This window comes from Podarcis erhardii (assembly GCF_964252035.2).
Source record: "Podarcis erhardii genome assembly, chromosome: 16".
NCBI classification, from domain to species: Eukaryota; Metazoa; Chordata; class Lepidosauria; order Squamata; family Lacertidae; genus Podarcis; species Podarcis erhardii.
Window position 1 is genome coordinate 36,299,279 of NC_138514.1, and position 25,500 is coordinate 36,324,778.

Consider the following 25,500-nt stretch of genomic DNA (forward strand, 5'->3'; position numbering starts at 1 on the left):
GGTCCTCGTGCTTCTGTAATAAGGACTGATTTTAAAGAGACACTGCTTTATACAGAATGAGAAGCTGAGTCCACCCAGCTCACTATTATTGCCCACACGGACGGGCAGCTACGTCTACAGCCCCACCAGGAGATACCGGGAATCGAACCTGGGACCTTCTGCATGCAGATCAGGTGCTCTGATGCTGAGCTCTGGCCCTGTCTTGCCTTCCCAGGTAGCAGGCCGTGAAAGAGGCCTCTCTGCCCAGGGCCTCGGGGCCATTTGAAGAAGAGGAAGAGGCAAGCACTCAAGACCAAGAGGGTACCCTCGTACCGCAGCCTTCAGCCCCCATCGTTCTGCCCGGACACTGAGGTCCAGCGCTGAGGGCCTTCTGGCGGTTCCCTCACTGCGAGTAGCCAAGTTACAGGGAACCAGGCAGAGGGCCTTCTCGGTAGTGGCGCCCGCCCTGTGGAACGCCCTCCCATCAGATGTCAAGGAAAGAAACAACTATCTGACTTTTAGAAGACCAGCCCTGTCTTCTGAAGGCAGCCCTGTTTAGGGAAGTTTTTTAATGTTTGATGTTTTATCATGTTTTTAATATTCTGTTGGGAGCCGCACAGAGTGGCTGGGGAGGCCCGGCCAGATGGGCGGGATACAAATACATAATAACAACAACAACAACAATAATAATAATAATAATAATAATAATAATAATAATAATAATTCATAAAATCTACGACAGATCGTAGAATCTTAAGAGTCGAATGGGACCCAGGGGTCATCTAGTCCAACCCCCTACAATGCAATGAAAACAATTAACCACAAAAGTTTAAAACATTCAAAAAATTAAAATAAGCAATAAATGAAAAACAAATTAAAACGTGCTACATTCCAGATAACTGGGTAGCCTTGCCAAAACAGAATAGTTTTAATCAGGCACAGAAAATACAGTGGTGCCTCGCAAGACGAAATTAATCCGTTCCGCGAGTCTCTTCGTCTAGCGGTTTTTTTGTCTTGCAAAGCAAGCCCGTTGACAGCTTAGCGGATTAGCGCTATTAGCGCTATTAGCGGCTTTTAGCGGCTTAGCGGATAAGCAGATAAGCGGCTTAGCGGCTTAGAAAAAGGGGGGGGGAGGGAAAAAACCCGCAGGAACTCGCAGGAACTCGCAAGACATTTTTGTCTTGCGAAGCAAGCCCATAGGAAATTCGTTTTGCGAAGCACCTCCAAAATGGAAAACCCTTTCATCTAGCGGGTTTTCCGTCTTGCGAGGCATTCGTCTTGCGGGGCACCACTGTACAGTAAAGTTTCCTGCCTGGTGTCAATGGGCAGGGAGTTCCAAAGGGCAGCTGCTACTGCTGCAGTGGACGATGGAGTTCTTACAAATGCAGAACGGGTATTTTGTGGCATCTGTAACAGATTGAAGTTGTTGAGGGAGCATGAAACTGCTTATGGTAACCGCACTCCGTCGGGTGGGTCTAGGAGGAGAGGCTTCCCAGGCGCTGGCCAATAGCACCCTGCAAACGTGGCTCTGGTGCCTTTCCGTAATAAGATTTGAGATCATATTTCCACCTCGCCTGCCTTTCACAACATGCAAAGCAACTTTGCAAAGTCCTTTACACCTCCGCAACACCTTATCAGTTATTGGGTTTTAAAAATGCAAATGTCCCACAACCTGCTCCAGCACGAGAGAATTGCCGAATTAGACACATTAAATAAATAAAACAAACACAGTGCCAGCCAGGTTTTAAAGATGGGCCTGCTTCTCCCATGCTCAAATTTAAACAGCAAAAAGGGGGTGGTCACCCATCACGTCTGCCCCCCCCACCTCCACAATCTGTCCCACAGAAATGACTTCTTCACAAAGAACATAGTTAAAACTATGGAACTCCTCTCCCAGCAGGGCTGGAAAATTACTCCCTGCCTGGAACCCTGGACAGCTGCTGCCGGTCAGTGCGGACAATACTGAGCTAGGGGGGGAGGCAGCCTGACTCGGTAAATGCGAAGCACTTTCAAACGCCGTACAGTATCATAGCAATGCATAATAAACCATCACCAACAGCAACAACAAAGAGGGGGGGGATGGCATTTTTGCCCGGACCCCCAACCACTTACCACAGTCCCCAGTCCATCCGCTGGGGTGGGCGAGAGGCTCTCGCACCCGTCTTGGCCATTCCCGCCCTCTTGGCCGCGGGCGCTGAGCTGAGGCGACATGGTGGGCGACTCGTCGATGTAGGGCATGGTCTCCGAGCCCCCAGGGGGTGCCTTGGGCTCCTCGTTCCCCTCAGCGTCATAATCCTCCATGCCATAGTTGAAATCTGTCAACAGGACCAGAGAGAGAGGGCCGGTCACTCAAAGTCTGACGGGGAGCTCTGGGCCAAGATGGCAGCAAGTCGTGAGAGTGCCGTGTAATTGTATTCATTCATTCATTTACTTATTGCATTTCTATCTCGCTTTTTTCACGAAGGAGCTTGAGGCGGCGTACAGTGGTACCTCAGGTTACATACACTTCAGGTTACACACTCTGCTAACCCAGAAATAGTGCTTCAGGTTAAGAACTTTTTCTGGGTTAGCAGAGTGTGTAACCTGAAGCGTATGTAACCTGAGGTACCACTGTACGCCGCCTCAAGCTCTTTCGTGAAAAAAGCGGGATAGAAATGCTTTGCTTCAGGATGAGAACAGAAATCGTGCTCTGACGGCGCAGCGGCAGCAGGAGGCCCCATTAGCTAAAGTGGTGCTTCAGGTTAAGAACAGTTTCAGGTTAAGAACAGACCTCTGGAACGAGTTAAGTACTTAACCTGAGCTACCACTGTACATGGTTCTCCCATTCCGCATTTAATCCCACACAATAACCCTGTGAGGTAAGGATACAGGCTGAGAGGCAAGCCCTATGGCCCAAGGTCACACACCCAGTGAGCTTCATGCCCAAGAGGGGATTCGAACCCATGTCTCTCCCAGATCCTAGTCTGACACTCTATTTTTTAAAAAATAATTTTTTATTAGTTTCCACAGAAAAAAATATATAACATATCACACTTTCAACTTTAACAAATTTTCCAATTTTGGACTTCCCTCAGCCTCTCTGACAATCATCCAAATTTGATTTTTAAGTACACAGTTCTTAAATTCACTATTGCCTTTCAAAAAACCATTTAAAACATGTTTTTCTTTTTTGCAATATCTCTTTGACTTTTACAGAGCTTCTTTAAATGCCACTAACGTTATTTCTCTATCACTTATATCTTCCCAATAGTCCACTAACTTTCTCCAGTCCTCGATAAACTTTTGATCTCGTAGATATCTGATCTTCCCTGTCAATTTATCCAGTTCTGCATAGTCCATCAACTTTGTTCTCCACTCCTCTATTGTTGGTACTTGTTCTTGTTTCCAGTTCTAGTCTGACACTCTAACCGCCACACTGGCCTAGCACTATTGCCAGGATGTTGTTATTGATTTGTCACCAGATTCTGTCTTAAAGTTTTAAGTGTCTATTCGCTTATTGCATTTATAAATTTCAAATTTATTGTTGTACATTGTTTTAAATGTTTGTTTTCCTTCTGGGATTGTACCCCCAAGTGTGTTTTATAAGCTGGTCTTCGACCGTAATAAATTATCTATCTATCTCTCTATTGATTTGTCGTAAATTGGCTTGAGTTACTTCTGTTAAAAAAAAGAAGTGACTAGTAAGTTGAATAATAATACTGAAATTTGTTGTAAGTCAAGGACTAATGCATTTATTAAGAAAATCATAACCATACAGGCAACCCCCATTTATGTGCATTCAATATGTGTATGACTCTATGTGTGCACATGGCACCAATCCCAGAAGTGAAGAGTCCCGAAAACATCGCAAAAAGGGGCAGAATGGGGTGTTTGCAGGATTTCCCAACCATGTTTCAAATATACGCAATTTCACTTAAACGTACGGTGCCTTGGAGTGTCAAGGTGGGGTGGCCTGTATTCTGAGCCCCCGCTGTAAACCTCTCACACCTGAATTGTCATCTGGCTATTAAAGCCCCTTCCCCCTTTTATAAGCATCGGTGGGCAGGGTTTCACTTCCCCTAGCGCCTCACTTTTCCCGGGCAGCACCCCTTGATAGCAGCTAGCTAGCCTGGGAGAAAAGCAATGACAATGACAAACCCAGACAGCATCTTAAAAAGCAGAGACACCACCTTGCCAACAAAGGTCCGTATAGTTAAAGCTATGGTTTTCCCAGTAGTGATGTATGGAAGTGAGAGCTGGACCACAAAGAAGGCTGATCGCTGAAGAATTGATGCTCTTCAGTTATGGTGCTGGAGGAGACTCTTGAGAGTCCCATGGACTGCAAGAAGATCAAACCTCTCCATTCTGAAGGAAATCAGCCCTGAGTGCTCACTGGAAGGACAGATCCTGAAGCTGAGGCTCCAATAATTTGGCCGCCTCATGAGAAGAGAAGACTCCCTGGAAAAGACCCTGATGCTGGGAAAGATGGAGGGCACAAGGAGAAGGGGACGACAGAGGACGAGATGGTGGGACAGTGTTCTCAAAGCTACCAGCACAAGTTTGACCAAACTGCGGGAGGCAGTGGAAGACAGGAGGGCCTGGCATGCTCTGGTCCAGGGGGTCACGAAGAGGCGGAAACGACTAAACAACTAAACAACAACAAAGCCTGCCATCACTAGGGGCCAAAACAGGGACCCTTCTCTGGCCAGGCCCTGCCTTGCCAACTTGCTGCTGATGTTCTTGCCGACACCTCCTGCCAGCCCCCCAGATGCCTTCTCCTATACCTGCGAGCCCCGCATGGTTCAGCCATCAAAGGGGGCCGATGCCAGTTGGGCAAAGCCTGCCCTGGTGGGTCTCACTCCAGACCAAAGCCAGGCAGAGGCGACTGAGCTATGCCCCATCCCACGGTCAATGGACATCTCTGGGAAAGGAAATTGGGGTTTGCTGAATGACATGGACTCTTGTGCATTTCTGAGCACAAGTCAAAGTGTTGGTGCTGACTTTTAAAGCCCTAAACGGCCCCGGTCCTGTATGCCTGAGGAGCATCTCCACCCTCATCGTTCTGCCTGAACACTGAGGTCCAGCGCTGAGGGCCTTCTGGCGGTTCCCTCACTGCAAGAAGTTACAGGGAACCAGGCAGAGGGCCTTCTCAGTGGTGGCGCCTGCTCTGTGGAACGCCCTCCCGTCAGATGTCAAAGAAATAAACAACTCTCTGACTTTTAGAAGACATCTGAAGGCAGCCCTGTTTAGGGAAGTTTTTAATAACTCCTGTATTAATGTATTTTTAACCATATGTTGGAAGCTGCCCAGAGTGGCTGGGGAGACCCAGCCAGATGGGCAGGGTAGAAATAAATACCGGTAACTACTATTATTATTATTATTACTACTACTACTACTACCTCAGGTTACAGATGCTTCAGGTTATAGACTCCACTAACCCAGAAATAGTACCTCGGGTTAAGAACTTTGCTTCAGGATGAGAACAGAAATCGTGCTCTGGTGGCAGTGCGGCGGCAGCAGGAGGCCCCATTATTTAAAGTGGTACCTCAGGTTAAGAACAGTTTCAGGTTAAGAACGGACCTCCAGAACGAATTAAGTTGTTAACCCAAGGTACCACTGTATTATGCACAGAGAGTCTGTGCCCAGACCCTGCTCCGCAAAAATAAGGCACCCAGATGAACACAATGCAGATGTGAGAAGACAAGAAAGTGGGCGGGTGCCAGCTGCCCCACCCGCCTCTCCCCCTCCCCAGAGGCGCCAACTCCCTCCTCTCACATTAGTCCATTATTACCTCCTGGAGCATCCCAGCCACCCACTCTGTACTCAGTCAGGCGTGCGTCCCCTCCTCACTCCCCCTCCCCAACAGCCTGACACACTTCCCCACTTTTGCACAATTAACCACGCGTCCTTGAATCCGCCGCCTTGAAGCCCGATGCTTTGTGCCAGTTTGCTGTGGCAAGGCCAGACCAGGGCAGGACTGGCGTGCTTCTTTTGAGAAGGCGGCTGCGTTATAGGGAGAGAGGGAGAATAGGGGCCACCCCCCAAACACATTAGAAATAGGATCGGGTTCCTGTGTGCTTGGGGGTGAAGCAGGAAACCTACCCCCATTCTGCAAAACTGATGGTTAAAAACAAAACACCCCACAGGCAACATCGCCACCTCGCATCAGTCGAGCCCAATGAAACATGTTGAGTTGCACTGCATAATTTATCCTGCCTCTGAAATTCATGGGGGTTGGGGGAGGCGGAAGGGATGGCCTGAATGTGTGAATGCAGATCCAGGTTTCTGCATTGCCAGAAGTCACCTCAAACACAACAGCTTTGTCGTGGAAGCAGTTCCGATATTATTATTATTTTATTATTATTATTATTATTATTATTATTATTATTATTATTATTATTATACCATCCTTCATCCAAAGATCTCAGGGCATTTAGCAAGATGAATTGTGGGAGTCGTAGTTCCAAACATCTGGAGGGCACCAGATTGGTGTAGTGGTTAAGGGTGCCAGATATTAAGATCCAGGGTTCAGATCCTGCCCCAGCTGCAAAGCTTTCTGGGTGAGAATGGGACCGGTCACCGTCTCTCAGGCCAACTGTGAGAAGAGGGTGTTGGTCTAGATTGGCCACTGGCCTGATCCAGCAGGCTCTTCTCGGATTCTTGCCTTTGACACTAGACGCAGAATTCAGCTTTCAGAGAATCTCACTTTTGTTTTCAAGTGGCAAGTTACTAGTCCTCATGATTCTGTGAGAGTGGGATGCAGGAGTAGATGGACCACTGGCCTCATCCACTCTTCTGATACTCTTGCCCATGCCACAAGATGTGGGCGATTCTCCAGGTAACATATCAATTGACCCAGTTTACTGGAGTGTAATATGAGAGTTTAGGGATGTTTCTGCACATTGCCAAGTTCCAGAAACTTGCAACATTCTGGGAGAGTCACGGAGAAACATGCAAATGTGTCTGTGTCGCACTGTGCTCTCTTTGTCTCCGTCCTAGGGAAATTTGAGGGTTGAGGTTTGCATCCCAAATCCTCTTCCCCAGAACAGAACAATGAAGGTGTCACAGCAGGGAAAGAAATAAACTGGAAATAACATTCCCCCCTACAGCAGCTCCCTTCTTCCCAGAAAACAATTAAGAGGCCACAAAACGAAAATCCCCAAGAGAAAGAGGAACATTTTTGGCCGCCTCTTTACAAAAGGAGAGCAATGACAACAACAACATCACCCCTATCAGTATTCTCTTTATTATTAATTATTGTTATTATTACTTTGCAGTCACCGTTTCAGAGCACTGGGGCAGATATCTTTTCAATTATCTCTAAGCTGACGGGGTTCCAGTAGCGTTATAGAAGGGCATAAATTTAGCAAGAGCAGCCACACTTCATCATTCGACCTTTACTTCCGCCTGGCTGCAAATTTAATTTTTATGTGAGTTTGCTCTTTCAAACAAGGCTTTCTCTTTATAAACAGGGGGAGCAAACTGGTGCTTTCTAGACTCTGCTGGGCTACGCCTCTCATCACGCTGGCCGTTGGTGGAGAAGGCATCACAGAATTGCAGACGTAGAAGCGATCCCAAGGGTCATCTATTCCAACCCAGGAATCTTTTGCCCAACGTGGCGCTTGAACCCACAACTCTGAGATTAACAGTCTCACAATTTAGTGAGATGGGAATCTAACAACATCTGGAGGACCACGGCCTCCCCCAGAGCAGCCTTTGGCCACCTGGCGCCATCCAGATGTTGTTAGACTACAACTCCCAGCAGCAAACACAGCCGTGAAGACGGGAACTGTAGTTCGAAACATCTAGAGGCCGTTCGGTTGCCTATCCCTGCCTTAAAGCTCCCATTCAAGCACAGTCTGTTGCCAGGATCATCTCCAAGGCTCTGCTGTGAAACCCACCCACCCCGCAAAAAACCCCCACTCCCCCTGCTCTTCTGCTTTAGCGCCCGCCTCCCCATCCGATCCCACGCAACGCTCCTTCGCTAGCAGCTTGAGGCCTGTGCCGTCGCCACGGCAACCGCCTCCTACTGCATCCCACAGTGATGCAATTCCTGCAGCTGTAAAAGCCACTCAGGTGCCCCCACACGGATGAGGGTGGGACGATGCACCCCAATCAGCCTTTGTGGCGAAAGGGGTGGGGTGGGGTGGGGCGTTAAGAGGGAAAGCAAGGAGGGTCCCCCCCCCCAATTCCTGGGGTGAGGTGGGTGGGCAGGAAGAAGATGTCCCCCTCTCCCTTTCCACCCAGAGAGGTTAGAGAATACTCCCGCCTGCTGAGATCCAACCAAGAGCAAGGCAACGGAATGAGGAGTTTTCAGGCCTGCCAGATCTACTGAGGTGGGTTGTCTTTCTGCTTGATCCACCAACAGGGCCTGGGTAAATAAATAAATAAAATAAATAAATAAATAAATAAATAATTTATTATTTATACCCCGCCCATCTGGCTGGCTTTCCTCAGCCACTCTGGGCGGCTTCCAACAAAACACTAAAATACAATAACCTATTAAACATTAAAAGCTTCCCTAAAGAGGGCTGCCTTCAGATGTCTTCTAAAATCTGGTAGTTGTTTTTCTCTTTGACATCTGGTGGGAGGGCGTTCCACAGGGCGGGTGCCACTACCGAGAAGGCCCTCTGCCTGGTTCCCTGTATCTTGGCTTCTCGCAGCAAGGGAACCGCCAGAAGGCCCTCGGCGCTGGACCTCACCTCACCGAACGAATACGCTCACCGAAGCGATTAAGGAATGTGGAGCCCAGGCATCTCTTCTCGAGGGCCAGAACTGGATGTAGCTCTCAGCCCCCCCCTCCCCACACGAATCCAGTCGTGGTGAAGGGGTTATAGAGCATCAGACTAGGCCTTGGGGAGACCAGGGTTCAAATCACCATTCAGCCTTGAAGCTTCTGTGACTTGGGGAGCCAGTCACTGCCTTTCTCAGCATTGACACCAGGCCGGAACAGCCTTTAATTCCGAACCATGGGGACTGGAAACTTGGTTTAATTCAGTGGACAGGTCTCAACCCAAGGACAGAGCAGCTGCATTGCGTAGCTTCAATCACCGAAGACATTTCCAGGCAGGGCTGGAGGGGAAAGACTCCTGTCTGAAGCTCCAGAGAATCGCTGCCAGTACAGTGGTACCTTGGGTTAAGTACTTAATTCGTTCCGGAGGTCTGTACTTAACCTGAAACTGTTCTTAACCTGAATCACCACTTTAGCTAATGGGGCCTCCCGCTGCTGCCACGCCACCGGAGCACGATTTCTGTTCTCATTCTGAAGCAAAATTCTTAACCCGAGGTACTATTTCTGGGTTAGCAGAGTCTGTAACCTGAAGCATATGTAACCTGAAGCATATGTAACCCGAGGTACCACTGTTTAGGCAACACCAAGACAGATGGCCCCTTTTTTGACTCTCTGAACCCCTGAAATCCTTTTTCATTCCATCCAGCCCCTTCCTACCTCGTCTAATCTTTCTTTTCCCCCTGCCGTTCAGAAGTCATTTTAAAACTTCAGCTGAGCAGTGAAAACGGAGGCGTCTCACGGTTCCCCACTGCTTTCGAACTCAGCTCTTTGCATTGCATGTTAATATGAAGAGGTGGTTTGTTGATCCGGCCCTGCATGACCCCCGCCCTTTCAGTAGCCTGGCACTGGGGAGTGTTTGTACCTGAACTCTGCAATTCTTTATTTTATTTTGGTTGGGGGTGGAGTGCCAGATGACAGAAATGGCAAATGAGACCAAGACTGCTTAGCTGGGAGGGAACCTCAGCCGTGGTTTAAAATGCCTGGTGCGTACAAAGCCCTTAACTATTCTATAAGAACATAGGAAGAACCTCCAGGATCAGGCCAATGGCCCACCCAGTCCATCCTTCTGTTCCCACAGTGGCCTGTGGGAAACCCACAAGCAGAATTCGAACACAAGACCGCTCTCCTCTCCAGGGGTTTCCAGCAACAGGAATTCAGAAGCATTGCTGCCTCTGACTGTGAAGACAGAACATAGCCATCTTGAAGTACTGTAGAATTGTAGCGTCAGAAGGGACCCCGAGGGTCATCTAGTCCAACCCCCTGCAATGCAGGAACCATTTACCCAACGTGGGGTTCAAACCCACAACCTGGGTGGCTGAGCTAGCCATCGATTGTCTTCTCCTCCCTGAATTGGCCCAATCCTTTTCAAAAGCCGTCTAGATTGGTGGCCATCACTGCTCTCCCTAGCAAGTTCTATAGCTCCCTCGGTTCCAAACACGTGCACTCTTACCATGGTCAGTGGCACTCTACTCAAGGAGCTTGAAAACACTGGCACCAACTGCTTTGTGTGCAGTGGCCTCGACCGTACGCAACACCATGGCCTTGTTTTACTGCAGCCATTCTGCGCCACGGCACTTTTAATAATAGTAATAATAATAATAAATTTTATTTATACCCCACCATCCCCAGCCAAGACCAGGCTCAGGGTGGCTAACACCAAATATAAAAACAATTGATTGAAATACTGCTTTAAAAACAAGATTAAAATACATTAAAACGCAGCCTCATTTCAGTGGAAACTCAATCAAAAACTTTTGGGGGGATAAAAATGTCAAGTCTTCACCAAGGCTAATAAATTTGAGTAACAGGAACTCCCTTTTCTTTTCCTTACCAGAAAAAGGACTGCTGGCACCTTTAAAAAAAAGGCTTGCAATTCTTAGAAAGAGCGCATGATAGATGCAGGTGGCCTCTGAGCTCTGGAACTGCCCTCGCCCAGACCCTTCCCACCTCAATTCCTCTGCCCTCCTTGCCATGCTGGGAATGCCAAGCGCCTGCCATCAATCCAGCCTCGCTCTGTCCTCTGACTCCCCCTGCACACAGGCACCCGAAAGGCAGCTCGAGGCGACAGAAAGGGGAAACCAAAGTCTGAAGCAGGACCTGAATGCTAATGCCAGCACCAGAGGTCTCCTTGGCTCCTTGGTGGGTTTGTGAGTGAAGCGGCTGTCCTGAAACGGAGGCTGGAAACTGGGGCAGTCCTCTCCCACCCCACAGCACCGCATGCCATCTCTTGGCTTGCAGCAATGGGGAAGAGGTGGGATTAGGGCTGCAAAGCTCATTGTCTCAAGGGCCGCATTGTCCTGCAGACAGTCTTCTGGGGGCCACTTGCAGGCCCAGAGGGAAAAGTAGAAGAAGCAAATGTTGCGACTCTTAGCTTTGAAAAGCAAGCCACAGTTCAACCACAGCCAAGTAAAGGGGCTCTGTATTTACATATATATGAGGGTGAAAGAGGAGAGCGCAAATTATGGTTTGAAGCTCAACATCAAAAAAACGAAGATCATGGCCACTGGGCCCATCACCTCCTGGCAAATAGAAGGGGAAGAAATGGAGGCAGTGAGAGATTTTACTTTCTTGGATTCCATGATCACTGCAGATGGTGACAGCAGTCACGAAATTAAAAGACGCCTGCTTCTTGGGAGAAAAGCAATGGCAAACCTAGACAGCATCTTAAAAAGCAGAGACATCACCTTGCCAACAAAGGTCCGTATAGTTAAAGCTATGGTTTTCCCAGTAGTGATGTATGGAAGTGAGAGGTGGACCATAAAGAAGGCTGATCGCCAAAGAATTGGTGCTTTTGAATTCTGGTGCTGGAGAAGACTCTGGAGAGTCCCATGGACTGCAAAAAGATCAAACCTCTCCATTCTTATGAAAATCAGCCCTGAGTGCTCACTGGAAGGACAGATCCAGAAGCTGAGGCTCCAAGACTTTGGCCACCTCATGGGAAGAGAAGATGGTTGGACAGTATTCTCGAAGCTACCAGCATGAGTTTGACGAAACTGCAGGAGGCAGTGGAAGACAGGAGTGTCTGACGTGCTCTGGTCCAGGGGGTCACAACGAGTCGGACACGACTAAACGACTAAACAGCAACAACAAAAACCTTTCTTCACCCAGGGAAGCAAGGAGGCAGGGTCAGAGTTCAAGGGAAGACTTTTACAGCCAGGCAAAAACACTCAAGTGCAAATCAGTGCCGTGTGTGGCTTGGGGAGAGTGTCCTGAGGGCCACACAGAGAGGTATTGGGGTCCACTCTCAGCCCCTTCCCACACTGCCCTAAGCTTTCCCAATCCCAGCTTCGATGGTGCAAGTAACAAGGTGCCCCCTGATTGAAATAGGCAGATTAATTTATTTTTTTAATGGCATCCATCTATCCTGAGCGACAGTGGAGTGCACCTCTGGGGGTGAAGTCAAATTGTGACCCCCCCCAAGGCACAATTAATGCAAGCCACGCATCCGCTTCCCCCACAGGACGGCACAGCCAAACACTTTTCAGGTTTCAGGCGTGCAGAGCGTACTTGGCACACCTTCTGCCTGGCATCATTCGCACACCGAAAGCCCAAATTATTTTGCCTGCCAAGAACATTTATAATTCACACTCCCTTCCCCTCGCACTGCCCACTGGGCTATCTTTGCCACAGCAAGGAGCCAAGCTGGGCGTAGGATTCGGAGTGGCAATTCCTGAACTGCGTCCCAGACAGAGAGAGAAAGAAATCATTTAAAGAAACGGAGGACACCCAGAACCCAGGTCATGTCCCTGCCTTGGCATATGCCAAATCAGGCTCTCCGGGAGGGTGGGTGACCGTTATTAACCCCCACCTAATTCCAGCAGCCCCTTCCACAGCGCCTCCCTTCTCTTCCCCCTCTCGCCAGAGGTCTAGACCCCTCTCTCACAGGGAAAAAGGCCTTCCCTTACCCCCCCACCAGTCATTTTCTACAGACAGGAGTCCCCCCCTTTTTCCCCCTTGCCCCCTCCTCTTTCCCCTGCCCCTGCCTTTAGAACCTTGGGAAACAGCCACTGAAAACAGTGTGACGACAGACTTGTGCTAATATAGTATAGGGAGAAAGAGATTGCGCTTGAAATGTGGTCTAAAAAGGTAAAGGTAAGGGGACCCCTGACCGTTAGGTCCAGTCGCAGATCACCCTGGGGTTGCGGCGCTCATCTCGCTTTACTGGCCGAGATGTGGTTTGCTATATCACAAAAGGGAGGGGGTCACATCTGTTGCTCCACCCACTTTACTTTCAGGCCCCACCCACTGCTGGGATAAGGCATCTCAGGAGCCTGAGGGGAACTTTGTGGGGGCCATGTGCCAGTAGTGGGTGGGACTAAAATGGGGGGAAGCATGTGACTCCCAACTTGAATGGCCATCTGTCATGAATGCTTTAGCTGAGATTCCTACATTGCAGGGGGATGGACTAGATGACCCCTGGGTCGCTTCCAATTCTAAAATTCTACTACAGTGGTACCTCTGGTGGCGAACGGGATCTGTTCCGGAGGCCCATTTGCAACATGAAAGGAGCGCAACCCACAGCGGCACGTCTCAGCATGCGCGGGTTGCGACCCACCACTTCTGCGCATGTGCGTGACATCATTTTGCGCGTCTGCGCAAGCAGCAAAACCCGAAAGTAACCCTTTCCGGTACTTCCGGGTCGCCGTGGGACGTAACCTGAAAGAACATAACATGAAGCGGACGTAACATGAGGTATGACTGTATTCTATGATTCTATTACAGTGGTACTTTTAGTTACGAACTTAATTCGTTCCAGAGGTCCGTTCTTAACCTGAAACTGTACTTAACTAGAGGCGTGCTTTTGCTAATGGGGCCTCTTGCTGCCGCTGTGTCACCACAACACGATTTCTGTTCTCATCCTGAGGCAAAGTTCTCAACTCGAGGTAACTCTTCCAGGTTAGCGGAGTTTGTAACCTGAAGCGTTTGTAACCTGAGGGAGGCGCTTGTAACTTGAGGTACCACTGTACCTTTGTACTGGATGCCTCCCAACATTATTATTTCTTTGGAGGGGAGATGCATTTCAACCTTCAGAAATTCAGAAAGCTTTGAACCCCAACCTACTCCAAACAAGCTACAATAGAGAGGGGGGAAACCCTGAGAATAAACAGAATTAGAACCTGGAATGCTCAGGCAAGGTTCCTGAAACATCAGGCCAGCGACTGCCTCCTCGGCCTGGGCTACCTCACAGGGTCGTCGTGAGGCTTGAACTGGAGAGCAGAACCCCTCTAGGCTGACCTGAACATTTTGTAGAAAAGCTGGGATTTTAAAATAGCATAAAATAACCCATGGAATTAATGAAAGCACCATAAGCTGGAGAGAGAAATTCCCTGCAAAAGGAGGGGGAGGCAGGAGAAATATCCCACGCTCATTAGAGTATTAAAAAAAATCAGGTTTTATTACTAATGAGTGTTAACTGGTGGCGGCTGCAGCAGCAGCACACTCAATTGGCCACGAAAATTGTTTTGTGCAAACAGATGGAATTAAGAGCATCAGGTTCTGGCAGGGGAACCTTTGGAGGAATCTCAAAGAGCTGGAAAATGGGCAGCAATGGAGGCCAGCAAGTTGCAGGGAGGTAAGAAACAGAAGAATTGCTATACAGGGATTGGATCCCAAAATGGTTTTGTTTTTTGCTGGGGAGGGGAGTTTTCTGCAGTTTAGAAGACCTGGTTTTGTGAGTGTGTGTATTGTGTTTTCTGATGTCTATAAAACAGAGACAACAGTTATAACAGCAGGTGGAAATTAAAAGATGAAAAACGAAACCATAAATTAGAAATAGGTACATAGAAACAGCACAGTTGCAAGTGGGTTAAAAGAATAAAGTCCAAGTAAAGACTATCTGATTATTTAGGATAGTTCTAGATTTGACAGGCTTGCGAGGAGGGCTGCCTTGAAAATTATGGTTCTACTGCAGGTTCTCTATGCAAATCATACAGAAAGTGTCTGGAGGTCTCAGTCCCTGCTGAAATCTCAAATCCTGCATAATTACAGCTATATTCTAGAGTGGTACCAAACCTCCAACGTGAAGATTTTAGGATGTTTTGCAATTAAGAAGGGTTGGAGTATCAAAGGGTTAAAGCGAGTTTTTAAGTTTAAGGGGTGAGGTTCTCCCAGTCAGTAGGCAGATGTATTTGAAACTGGTTTTATATATGCAAATGTTTTACTTATTTATTTTAGCCTATCTTTTTAATTCTTTCCATATGAACTTACCCGGATCTTGAGATCATCTTCTGAGGCCCTTCTTTGTGTGACTCCTCCATGTGAGGTTGGGGGTGGGGTGGCAATATGAGAACGGGGCCTTTTCTGCAGTGGCTCCCCATTTGTGGAATGCTCTCCCCAGGAAGGTTCGCCTGGCGCCTTCATTATACACCCTTAGGCACCAGGCAAAAATCTTCCTCCTTAACCAGGCCTTTTGGGTGACTGACATCCTATGCTCTTTTAAAACGTATTGCGGGGTTATTGGGTTGCTTTGCTTTTTAAATGTATTTTGTGTTTTTATTTTGTGATTTTATGTTGTAACCGCCCTGAAACCTGTGGGTATATGATGGTATACAAATTTAATAAAGAATAATAATGGCATATAAATATACATGCAGTTGAGAACGTATTTCCCCTTTTTGCATATGCGTGCAATTGTTCTGCATGTGAGTCTTTAAAAAAACAAAACAGTACTGTGAAATCACATTAAGCAGAAAGCAATTTGTAAATGAAATGAAACAGTAATAATAATAGTGATTCATACATGAAATGAAGCAATAATAAGTAAAATGATTAATTAAAACTAAAAGGAGTCACAATAAGAGATTTATGAAGCTGATGGACTTTGCAGAACTGGCGAAACTGACGGGAAGAATCTGGAACTAGCGAGACCAAGCATTCCAAAACCCAGCCAGATGGGTTATTATTATTATTCCAAAAGGACTGGAAAAAATTTATATTATGTTTGAAAGACAACTGTAAGCAATTAACATCAGTAGCAGGGTTATCTGAAGATTTGTAAGATGAAATTGCTACCTATTCAGGTTGAGTAATATAATATTTTGTTGTTGTTGTTGTTTAGTCGTTTAGTCGTGTCCAACTCTTCATGACCCCATGGACCAGAGCACGCCAGGCACTCTTAAAATAATATTTTAGGTAATGATATAACAAGGATAGGAAATGAAGTGAAATGTAAAGATGTAAAGTTTAATTATGTAAACCAACAGACAGAAGTGAGGGAAGTCATCAGGCTCAGTTTAGCCAAAGATATAAAATAAGAGGTTAGGATGTGACGTAATGTGATTATATGTAAAACCGATAATTTTTTTTTTTTTTTTTAAAAGAGATTTACAAAATGATGAACAGTGTTATCTTCCTATATACATAACCATGTAAGGCTGTGGTCAGGTTTGCTAAACCGCTGTATGAAGCGCCTTCTCCCAGGCCTTTAAAAGGGCTGCATGCTTTAAAATGGCAATGCACACAGGTGCACACTCCAGCACACTTTGGCCAAGATCCGCCTCTCTTCTCCTGTGCTCTGAAAGGCACCTCTCCCCACAAATGCTGGCTGGATTTCTTCCCCTGCCAGCCGAATTTCCAAGCTCAACCCATCTTGTTCAAAACCTCCAAGGAACTAGGGAAGAAAAGGGAGGTTTTCTTTTGAAACAGAGCACAAGAGGATGAAACATGCCAGCGAGCAACAGCTCCCAGCGCACATCCGCCCAGCGGAGAAGACCGTTCCCAAAGGCACCTGGGCCGAGGACGGCTCCACGGCAACCGGTGCGGCCCTAAGAGGACGAGAATGGTGCTGCCCAAGGGACCCAAAGGAGCAGCACAGGCGGGCAGAGACCGGGGAGAGCAGGAAATCAGAGGCGGGTGAAGGGAAGGAGAGCCCAACAGGGACATGAGCGCAACAGCAGCAGCGCATGCTATTCCCCCTTGCGCTTCCCCAGCAACTGATATCCAGAGGCACTTACTGCCTCCGACAGAGGAGACAGAACATATTTCTTCATGACATTTGCAGCCATCATTTTCCTCCTCCCCATTTCACCCTCACAACAACCCCGTGAGGCAGGTTAGTTAAGCCGAGGATGAATGACTGGCCCAACGGCTTGGGTGGGGATTTGAACCCAGGTCTCGCCCGGCGCTGTAACTACTAGGCCACACTGACCAGCAGCCACAGACAGCCTTGCCCTCCTCCGTGAGTTTGTCTCATCTTCTTTCAAAGCCGCCCTGGTTGGTGGCCTCCTCGTGGGAGCATATAGGGCACAGAACTCCTGAAGGTTAGGAAGGGTCTCTGAAAAGGGGGAGAACCTCTGTCCACTCGCCATTTTGGGGAGACTCCCATCATTTGTGAACATCAGCCATGGTGGCTTCTGGGAGTTGGAGTCCAATGACATCAGAAAGACCATAGGATTTCTCCATTCCTGATGTGGGAAGAGACATCTCATCCCCCTCAGGAGGGAATTCCGCTTCTAGAGGCATTCCCTCCTGAGAATGGTGCCCTTCAGCTCAGTCAGTAGAGCATGAGGCTCTTAATCTCAAGGTTGTGGGTTCGAGTCCCGCATTGAGCAAAAAGATTCCTGTATTGCAGGGGGTTGGACTAGATGGTCCTCATGGTCCCCTCCAATTCTATAGGTCTATGATCTATAGGGCTAAGGGAGCTGTGGTCTCCTCTCTGATGTTGTTGGACTCCAGCGCCCATCATTCCTGACCACTGACCATGCTGGCAACCAAGGCTGATAGGAGTTGGTGTCCAAGAAGGAACAAGCACGAAGCATTCATTACCTACCCCATACATTTGAAACTTGGTCTCACTGCTCTGAACTGTCATGGCTTCCCCCAAAGGATCCTGGGAACTGTAGTTTGTTGAGGGTGCTGAGAGTGGTCCCCTATTTCGCCCTACAGTTCCCAGAATTCCCTGGGAAAGAGGTTGACTGTTAAATCGCTCTGGGAATTGTAGCTCTGTGAGGAGAATAGGGGCCCCCTATCAACTCTCGGCACCTTTAACAAACTACAGCTCCCAGGATTCTTGGGGGGAAGCCATAACTGTTCAAAGTGGCATGATATGTTTTTAAACACATAGGGCAAACAGGCCCCACATCCAAGCAATGTGATACCCATCAACTGTCAAGCACTAGCACAGACTATTTCTTATTTATTACACTCCATCCGACTGCTATTCCCAAGTGGTCTCTCATCCAGCCGCAAACCAGAGCTCAACCTGCTTAGCTTCACTACGGCGGCTGTGTCACACACCTCCGAGCCACTGCCTGCTCTCGACAACTGTCAAGTTCTGAAAAGCTCTGAATATTCACTGGGTATTTGACATCCCATCAAGGGATAACTTGGCTGAATATTCTAGGGAGAAGGCTTTCTGGAAGTTAAACTTGCCTCGAATCCAGAAGAAGAACACTTATCCTTCGGCACATCCATACAAAGCAATAACTGTATTCATTTATGCATACAAAAGAAAAGAAAAGCATGTGTTATGTTGGTCACAGGCCATTTGATGGCCACAAATCAGGGATTTTTGCTCCCCATAACTCCACCACACTGCTGCTTTTTCTGAGACACATTTTTTAAAGCTACTAGTCCTCATTATAACAGAAAAACGCTTAAAAGAGAAGGGAAATTGCCACTGAAGGTGTTTCTTGATGATGGGGATAATACTTAGGCAGGATCAGCCAATATGATACCAGACAAATGTTTTGGACTACAACTCCCATCATCCCCGGCTACTCACTATTCTGGTTGGCGCTGGTGGGAGTTATAGTACACAGAAGCTGGAGAGTATCGCTCTGCCTAGCCCTGCTACAGGGTGCACAAAGCACACCACATATATATATATAAGTTTCAACAACCCCTCAAGGTAGGCTGGTGGGGGTTTTTTACCGCCATATGGCAGAAAAAGGGCTGGGAGAGAGGCCCGCTCAAGGCCAATCGGTGAGGTCAAGCCAGAGTGCAGAATGTGCCGCCACCCTGAGATCTGCGGTTGAAGGGCGGTATACAAATTCAATTAAATAAGAATAATAAATTTGAGGGCAGTGGAAAACATTGCTTATCCATCTCTTCCTTGTTTCAGGGAACGGTTCCTTATTTCGTATTTAGTACTCACTGAGTACTAAACCGTCTTAAATAAGGAACTGTTCCAAAGTCACCATTGGGGAAGAGTTGTGTGGGACTCTACATGCTCCCGCATGGCCCATGCGCAACGATGATGGGAGCTGTATTCCACAAGAGTTACTGACGCTCAACCAATTTAGTGGTTTAGACAAATTCGTGGAGATACCGTATTTTTCGCACCATAGGATGCACCGGACAGTAGGACGCACCTTGTTTTAGAGGGGGGAGAACAAGAAAAAAAATTTCTCCCCCTCTCTGCCCAGCGCCCCTTCAGCGAAGTGGCAGGAGGTGCTGCGCAGAGAGGGGGAGAATTTCCCCCCTCTTGTTTTCCCGCTCTAAAACAAGGTGCCGTTTAAGGTACGTTCAGGCGGCTACCTTGGAAGCCTGGAGAGCGAGAGGGGTCGGTGTGCACCGACCCCTCTCGCTCTCCAGGCTTCAGGTTCCTTTCGACCTGCTCTTTGGGGCTGGCGGGGGGGAAGCCCACCACCAGCCCCAAAGAGCAGGTCAGGGAGCAGCGGAAAGGAGCAGCAGAGAGGCTCCTGCCATAGCCGCGCGTCACCTCTCCAGCCGGGAGAGGGTCACGGGGCTATGGTGTCTTCGCTCCATAGGACGCACACACATTTCCCCTTCATTTTTGAGGGGGGGGAAGTGCATCCTATAGAGCGAAAAATATGGTAGATAAAGCCATGGGTCCATCTCCACCGGTCAGTGCCTGATCTCTGCAGCCAGGCTCTTCTGACGCCAACTGCCCTCACTCACCCTATGACTTCACTTGCCATCAGTGATGGCGGTACATAGTCAAATCCTGCACCAGGTTAGCCACCGTGAGAACAGGGTGCTGGGCTAGACCCAATCCAGTACCCAGGCTTTTCTGCCCCTCTTGATTTCTGGAGGGCCACCAGCGCCTCATCCCTCCTTAAAACACAACATCAGATCTACGGGGAGAAGCAACAGACCTCACGCTCCTCCCTCCGATTTCCTTCCACATCGATATCCATTCCCTGCCACTCCAAAGCAACAGCAAAAAAGGAAACCCCCGCTTTAAAAACCTCCCCAATGTCCTGTTTCGTAACAAGGAGGGAGGCTGAAGATGGCACCAGCCAAGTCAAACGTTAAAATAACGGATTGTCAGGAGTAACTGCAGTCGAAAACAGGACAGGCGCTTCAGCCAGACCAGCTGGTCTGGGGTGAGGGTGAAGAGCATGAGCTCTGAGCCAGGAAGAGACACACCTGCTTGGACGCCCATCAGAGGCCCTTCCTCCAAGTAGCTCCTACAGGAGATGTTGCCGATGTGTGTGTGAGCACAAGAAGATAGAGGGCCTTTTCTGTGGTTCATTTGTGGTCTAAAAGGTGGCGGGCATTATTATTTTTGCTATTATCGGAACCACAGAACTGTAGCGTAACCTGCTGCAAGCAACAAACATTATTATTTACTACTCGCCCTCAGCCTAGGTTTCCAGCTATGGCTTTCATACTATTGCTCCGGCATGGGCCCCACCTGCACTTTGAATAGTCACCGTTTCCCCCAAAGAATCCTGGGAGCTGTAGTTTGTTTAGGGTGCTCAGAGTTGGTAGGAGACCCCTATACTCCTCCCAGAACTACAATTCCCAGAATGTCTTTTATGTATACTTAAAAGTATATCTCTCTACAGTTTTTAAGCACCAATATGAACAACACCTGTATGCAAAACACACACAAACACCTCCCCACCCTCCCTGCCTGGGAAAAGCTCTCCTGTGAGTCAATGGCAAGGGAAGAATTTAAAAATCAGGCCTCCCACATGCCAGTCTGTCAATGAAACCACAGGGAAAGATGCAGCCGTTTGAATCTCCTGACCTGAAACTCCTGTTTCTAATTGCTGTTTTGACCGGTTTAATTTGTTGTGCTGTGTGCGTGTTTATTCCACACTTTAATTGTGGATACTTTAAAAAAAATGTTTGGTGGAATCGCTTTATGGTGTGTGTTTACATCTCAATTTTGCAGTCACTTTTATACTTGTAAACGGCTTAGACGCTGCCTAACTGATTGACTGCATTTCTGTCTTAGGCCAGAAACAGGCATCTCGATGAAACAGTTTATCGGACCTGGATTAAGCCTTGTCCCAGTGTGCTTTCTCCTCTACCCCACATCTGATTTTAGCGCTGATATCTTACAGTTCCATGTAAGGTCTGAACCAGAAAACTGGTTTAGCTTAAGCCAAGATAGGTGCCATTAAAGCCTGGCAAGAGGGGATTGCAACAGGCTGTTAATTATAAATTCGATTGTCAAGACAGAATCCTCATTCTGTTTCGTCTCTTAGGTGCCATGCAGTGCTAAATTCTGGATTTAATAGTATTGGTATAGAAACACTTTTATGAACATGGGATGCTCTCCCCAGGGAAACCCGCCTGGTGCCTTCCTTGCATATCTTTCGACACCGGGAAAAACATTCCTCTTCTCCCAGGCCTTGGTTTCACTAGCCAATCTATGGCCTTTTAAACTGTGAGCGTCTGTGTGGGGATATTATTTTTATTTATATACTGTGAAGCACCCTGTGATCCTCAGATGAAGAGCAGTATAGAAATACTACTATTAAATGATAATTAAAATAATAATAATGAAGGTGAATGGTGGGAGGTTCGGCACTGAGAAAAGGAAGGACTTAGCACTGAGCTGAACTGTGGAACTCACTGCCACAGGAAGCAGTGTTGGCCACCAGCCGAAAGGAGGAGTAGACAGACTCTTGATCTCAGGGCCGTGGATTTGAGTCCCACATTGGGCAAAGAGATTTCTGCATTGCAAGGGGGTTGGAGTAGATGTGCCTTGTAGTCAAGTAGAACAAAGCATGTGTTAAATAGGAAATACATATATAAATATATGCTTAACAGCACAGAAGAATAACCACTCAAAGAACTTCGGTTACTTGGGCAACAGAGAAGCTGAGTTAATGAAGCAGAGGAGAGGAGCCTGCTTTTTAAATGTTGTTGTTGTTGATTTCATTCCGTGTTTCATTAAAAATGTAGACGGCCCCCTTAACCCTTAAAACCAGCAAGACATTTATCACACCTGAGACTTCCCGAACACCAAAGCACAACGCAAACCCAAAATGTCTGAGCATAATGTAGATTTGCACATTTACAAAACACTCTGCTGGAGCCAGGTCTGTTTTCCAAACCCTTGTTATCAACCACAATTCTGAATTTTCAGGGGTGGGGAAGAGACTGAGGTCCAGTTCAACTGGGAAGAAAGAGATTTGCTTTTGAGCATCACATCAGCTCCACCATCCTAAATCTTTCTGCTTTAATCACAAGCCCTTGAGCCTGGGGAAGAAAGGCACTTTGCATATGTCCAGAGGAACCATTTCTATTACAAACCTGCCATTTTATTTTTTTAAAAAATTACATTTGTTACATTATCATCCCAGCCTCCCTCCAAGAAAGCTGCAGTGGTATATACTGTTCGCTCGCGCGCTCTCTCTCTCTCTCTCTCTCTCTCGTCACATAGAGGAGGGTGAAGTCACATAGAGGAGGGAGAAAGGTTGTTTTCTGCTGCTCCAGAGAAGCGGACACGGAGCAATGGATCCAAACTACAAGAAAGAAGATTCCACCTAAACATTAGGAAGAACTTCCTGACAGTAAGAGCTGTTCGACAGTGGAATTTGCTGCCAAGGAGTGTGGTGGAGTCTCCTTCTTTGGAGGTCTTTAAGCAGAGGCTTGACAACCATATGTCAGGAGTGCTCTGATGGTGTTTCCTGCTTGGCAGGGGGTTGGACTCAATGGCCCTTGTGGTCTCTTCCAACTCTATGACTCTATGATTCTCATCACAACCTGTCGTACAACCACCCTGGAAGGTAGACTAAGCTGAGAAACTGCCCCAATGGCACACTCAGTGAGATTCAACAGCTGAGCTGTGATTCGAACCTGGATCTCTGCCCTGTCATACCTCAAGAAACTTAACTATCACACTGGCTCTTGGGAAGGTGTCTTGGATTAGCATGGTGGCTAATTTCCCAACAGGGAGCCCCCGCCAATCAAATCTTTCCCCCAGCATGAATTCCGTCCGTATTGAATTGGCCTCAGTCTCCTCATCTGCAGTATGGGGGATAATACTACTCTAACCTACCTGGCAGGTTTGTTGTGAAAGGATGGCACACTTTTGAATGCCAAGGGGCCGCTGTATAAACCCTGTTATTGATAAGATTTCTGAAAAGTCTCAAGGATCAGAATTCATATCACGGCTGGCTTCTGACGCTGCCTGCCCTGCTTTGCCACTTGGCTCTACACCCAAAAAAATGCTCGAGACCCCCCACTAATGTGGTTTTGGGGGGAATAGAGAAAGTTCCAAGGCTGGAACCCCAAAAGCAAGGAGGGAAAGATGGAGGCTAGATGCAGGGAGCCAGGAAGAGAAGTCAAGCTCAGTTGTGTAAGCAGATCACACCTGCTGTGATGAGCTCGCCAGCTCACCAACACACACACCCTATCCAAATTTCTTTACATCACAGTCTGGGGCAGGCAGAGGGGTCCCCAAGGAAGTTGGGGGGAGGTTAGGGGAACGAAAAGGCCAAGCAGCTCAAACCGGGGTGTCAGGAGTGTGAAGCAAACTCACGAGGGGGATGTTGGTGTAGAATCAAGCTGCATTTTAAGGGGGCATTAATTTCAGAGAGATTCAACTGGAAGTAAAACCCACAGGTTTTTCTTTTTTTTGGGGGGGGGAGATCTCAGTGGATGGTCACCCCACCCCAATTTTGCATCCTCTTTCTCCTTTTCCCTCCCTCCTTTGCCACATCAGGGTATCAACAGCCCTGGCGGGTTTATGTAACCTGCTCCAGACTTCCCAAAGCAGGTATTTTATGAGGCCAGCCACGGCGCATGCAAATCAGAAATGTTGGATAGCAAAATGGGGGGGGGGTGAGATGAGGGAGGGCAATGGTTTTGCTGGCGTGCACACACACTCTCCCACCCCCACCCCTTTTAAAAGAGGCGAAGGAGAGCCCAAATGCCAACCGGTCGCCCGCCTGCCGGCGACACAGAACGCCAACGAAAGCTGGTACCCCCGGGGCAAACAAGAAGACCCCTGTTTCCTCTCTCTCCACCCCCATACACAGACACGCTCCCCAAAAGATTGGGGGGGCGAGGCACGAAGAGCGCAAGGCACGTACTGCTATAGAGGGTGTCGATCCAGGAGAGGCGCGGAGGTCCCCGCTGGCTCAAGGGCTCCATCCTAATTCCGCGATGATGATGATGATGATGTTGCCGGGAGAACCATCAAATCCTCCGGCAGAAGAGCATCTCTAAACAAAGGGAGAGGGGTTGGGGAGGGGAGTTGGGGAGCCGAAATGTGGAGGCGCACGACGCCGAGAAGAGGGGTGTGATTTGGAAGCTGGTTTTTTTAAAAAAAATAAAAATTGGGGGAGATAGGAAACGCACACAGAGATAAACAGAGCAGCTTGGGGAGAGCACGGATCGGTGGAAAAAAAGGTGGAAGCCTTTCAGGAAGCTGCCAGGGAGGGAGAGGATGAGAGGATGAAAAGGGAGGCAGTCAGGATGGAGCTCACATGCTCGCTGGCAGGGGTGGCGCTGGAGATGTGACAGCCCAGTGTGTGTGTGTGTGTGTGTGTGTGTGTGTGTTTTGGGAGGTGGGGTAGGGAGGTGTTGTGTTGGGTGGGGGGAATAGAGAGAAGGCAACTTTCTTCCCAGGGTTTGAGGGGGAGGGAGAGCCCTGCCCACCAATGGCGAGCGCACAAGTGCCCCCCCCCAATGCTCCCTTACGCAAGGGAGGGAGAGGGAGGCACAAGATGGGGAGGGGAAAGGAGGGAGGGAGGGGAGCCGCCAGTGCCCTGCGCAGGCTGTCTGGGGAAAAGGGACACACACACACAGGCAGGCAGGCAGTCTCAGGCTCTCGCCCCCTCTGGAGGGAGATGCACATTCGGGGGTGGGCTGCAGCCGAGTGGTTAGAACATCAGCATTGCGTGCAGAGGGTCCTGGGTTCAGGTTCCAACAGCAGCTCCAGATAGGGCTGGGGACATCCTTCCTAAAACCCCTGGAGAGCTGCTGCCAGCCAGTGTGGGGCAGTACTGAGCTACATGGACCAGCAAGTTAATGCAGTAGAAAACAGCTTCATCTGCTTAAAGCGTCTTTTTATTTCAAATCATGATTCTAGGGTAAGAGCCGCTGGGGCAGAACCCTGTCTCAGACCCTGGAGAGACGCTGCCAGTCAAGGCTGACAATACTGAGCTAGATGGACCACTGCCTCAGCCTACTGAAACCCATCCTTAATTCAGAACTTTGAGGACTAGATTTTTATTTTATTTTTCCAGGGAGTTCAGTGGGAGAGCAGCTGCTTTGCATGCAGAAGGTTCCGGCTTCAGCTCCCAGTGGGGCTAAGAGACACCCCCCCAACCCCAAGGAGCTGCTGCCAGCCAGTGTAGACAACCCTGAAATATGACTCAGTAGAAGGCAGCTTCCTATGCTCCTATTTCAACCCTGTATTCAGAATCATGAGGGCTAGAATCTTACCTTGCACTTTGGGGAATGATCAGACCTGCTTGGCATGCAGAAGGTTCAAGGTTCGATCCCTGAAGGCATCCCGAGGTTGGGCTGAGGAAAACTCCCTGCCTCAGGCAGAAAAGCAACAACCCTCCCTTGGAGTTCATCCCCCAACATGTGGAGTT

General features: G+C 48.3%; 1 protein-coding gene across 2 annotated transcripts in view; it reads right to left on the reverse strand.

Moving 5' to 3' along the window:
- ABR (ABR activator of RhoGEF and GTPase) overlaps positions 1–25,500 on the reverse strand; it is a 118,604-nt gene that overhangs the window by 70,494 nt on the left and 22,610 nt on the right. Inside the window, exons 1-2 of one of the 2 annotated variants that reach the window (XM_081844082.1) lie at positions 23,989–24,400; positions 2,092–2,294 (exon numbers count right to left, since the gene is read on the reverse strand). In XM_081844082.1, the coding sequence (XP_081700208.1) occupies positions 2,092–2,294; positions 23,989–24,049 (264 nt within the window). In that variant the 5' untranslated portion in view covers positions 24,050–24,400. Of the gene's footprint in view, positions 1–2,091; positions 2,295–23,988; positions 24,401–25,500 lie in introns of those variants that run through there. The other variant, XM_081844081.1, reaches the window with a different exon arrangement.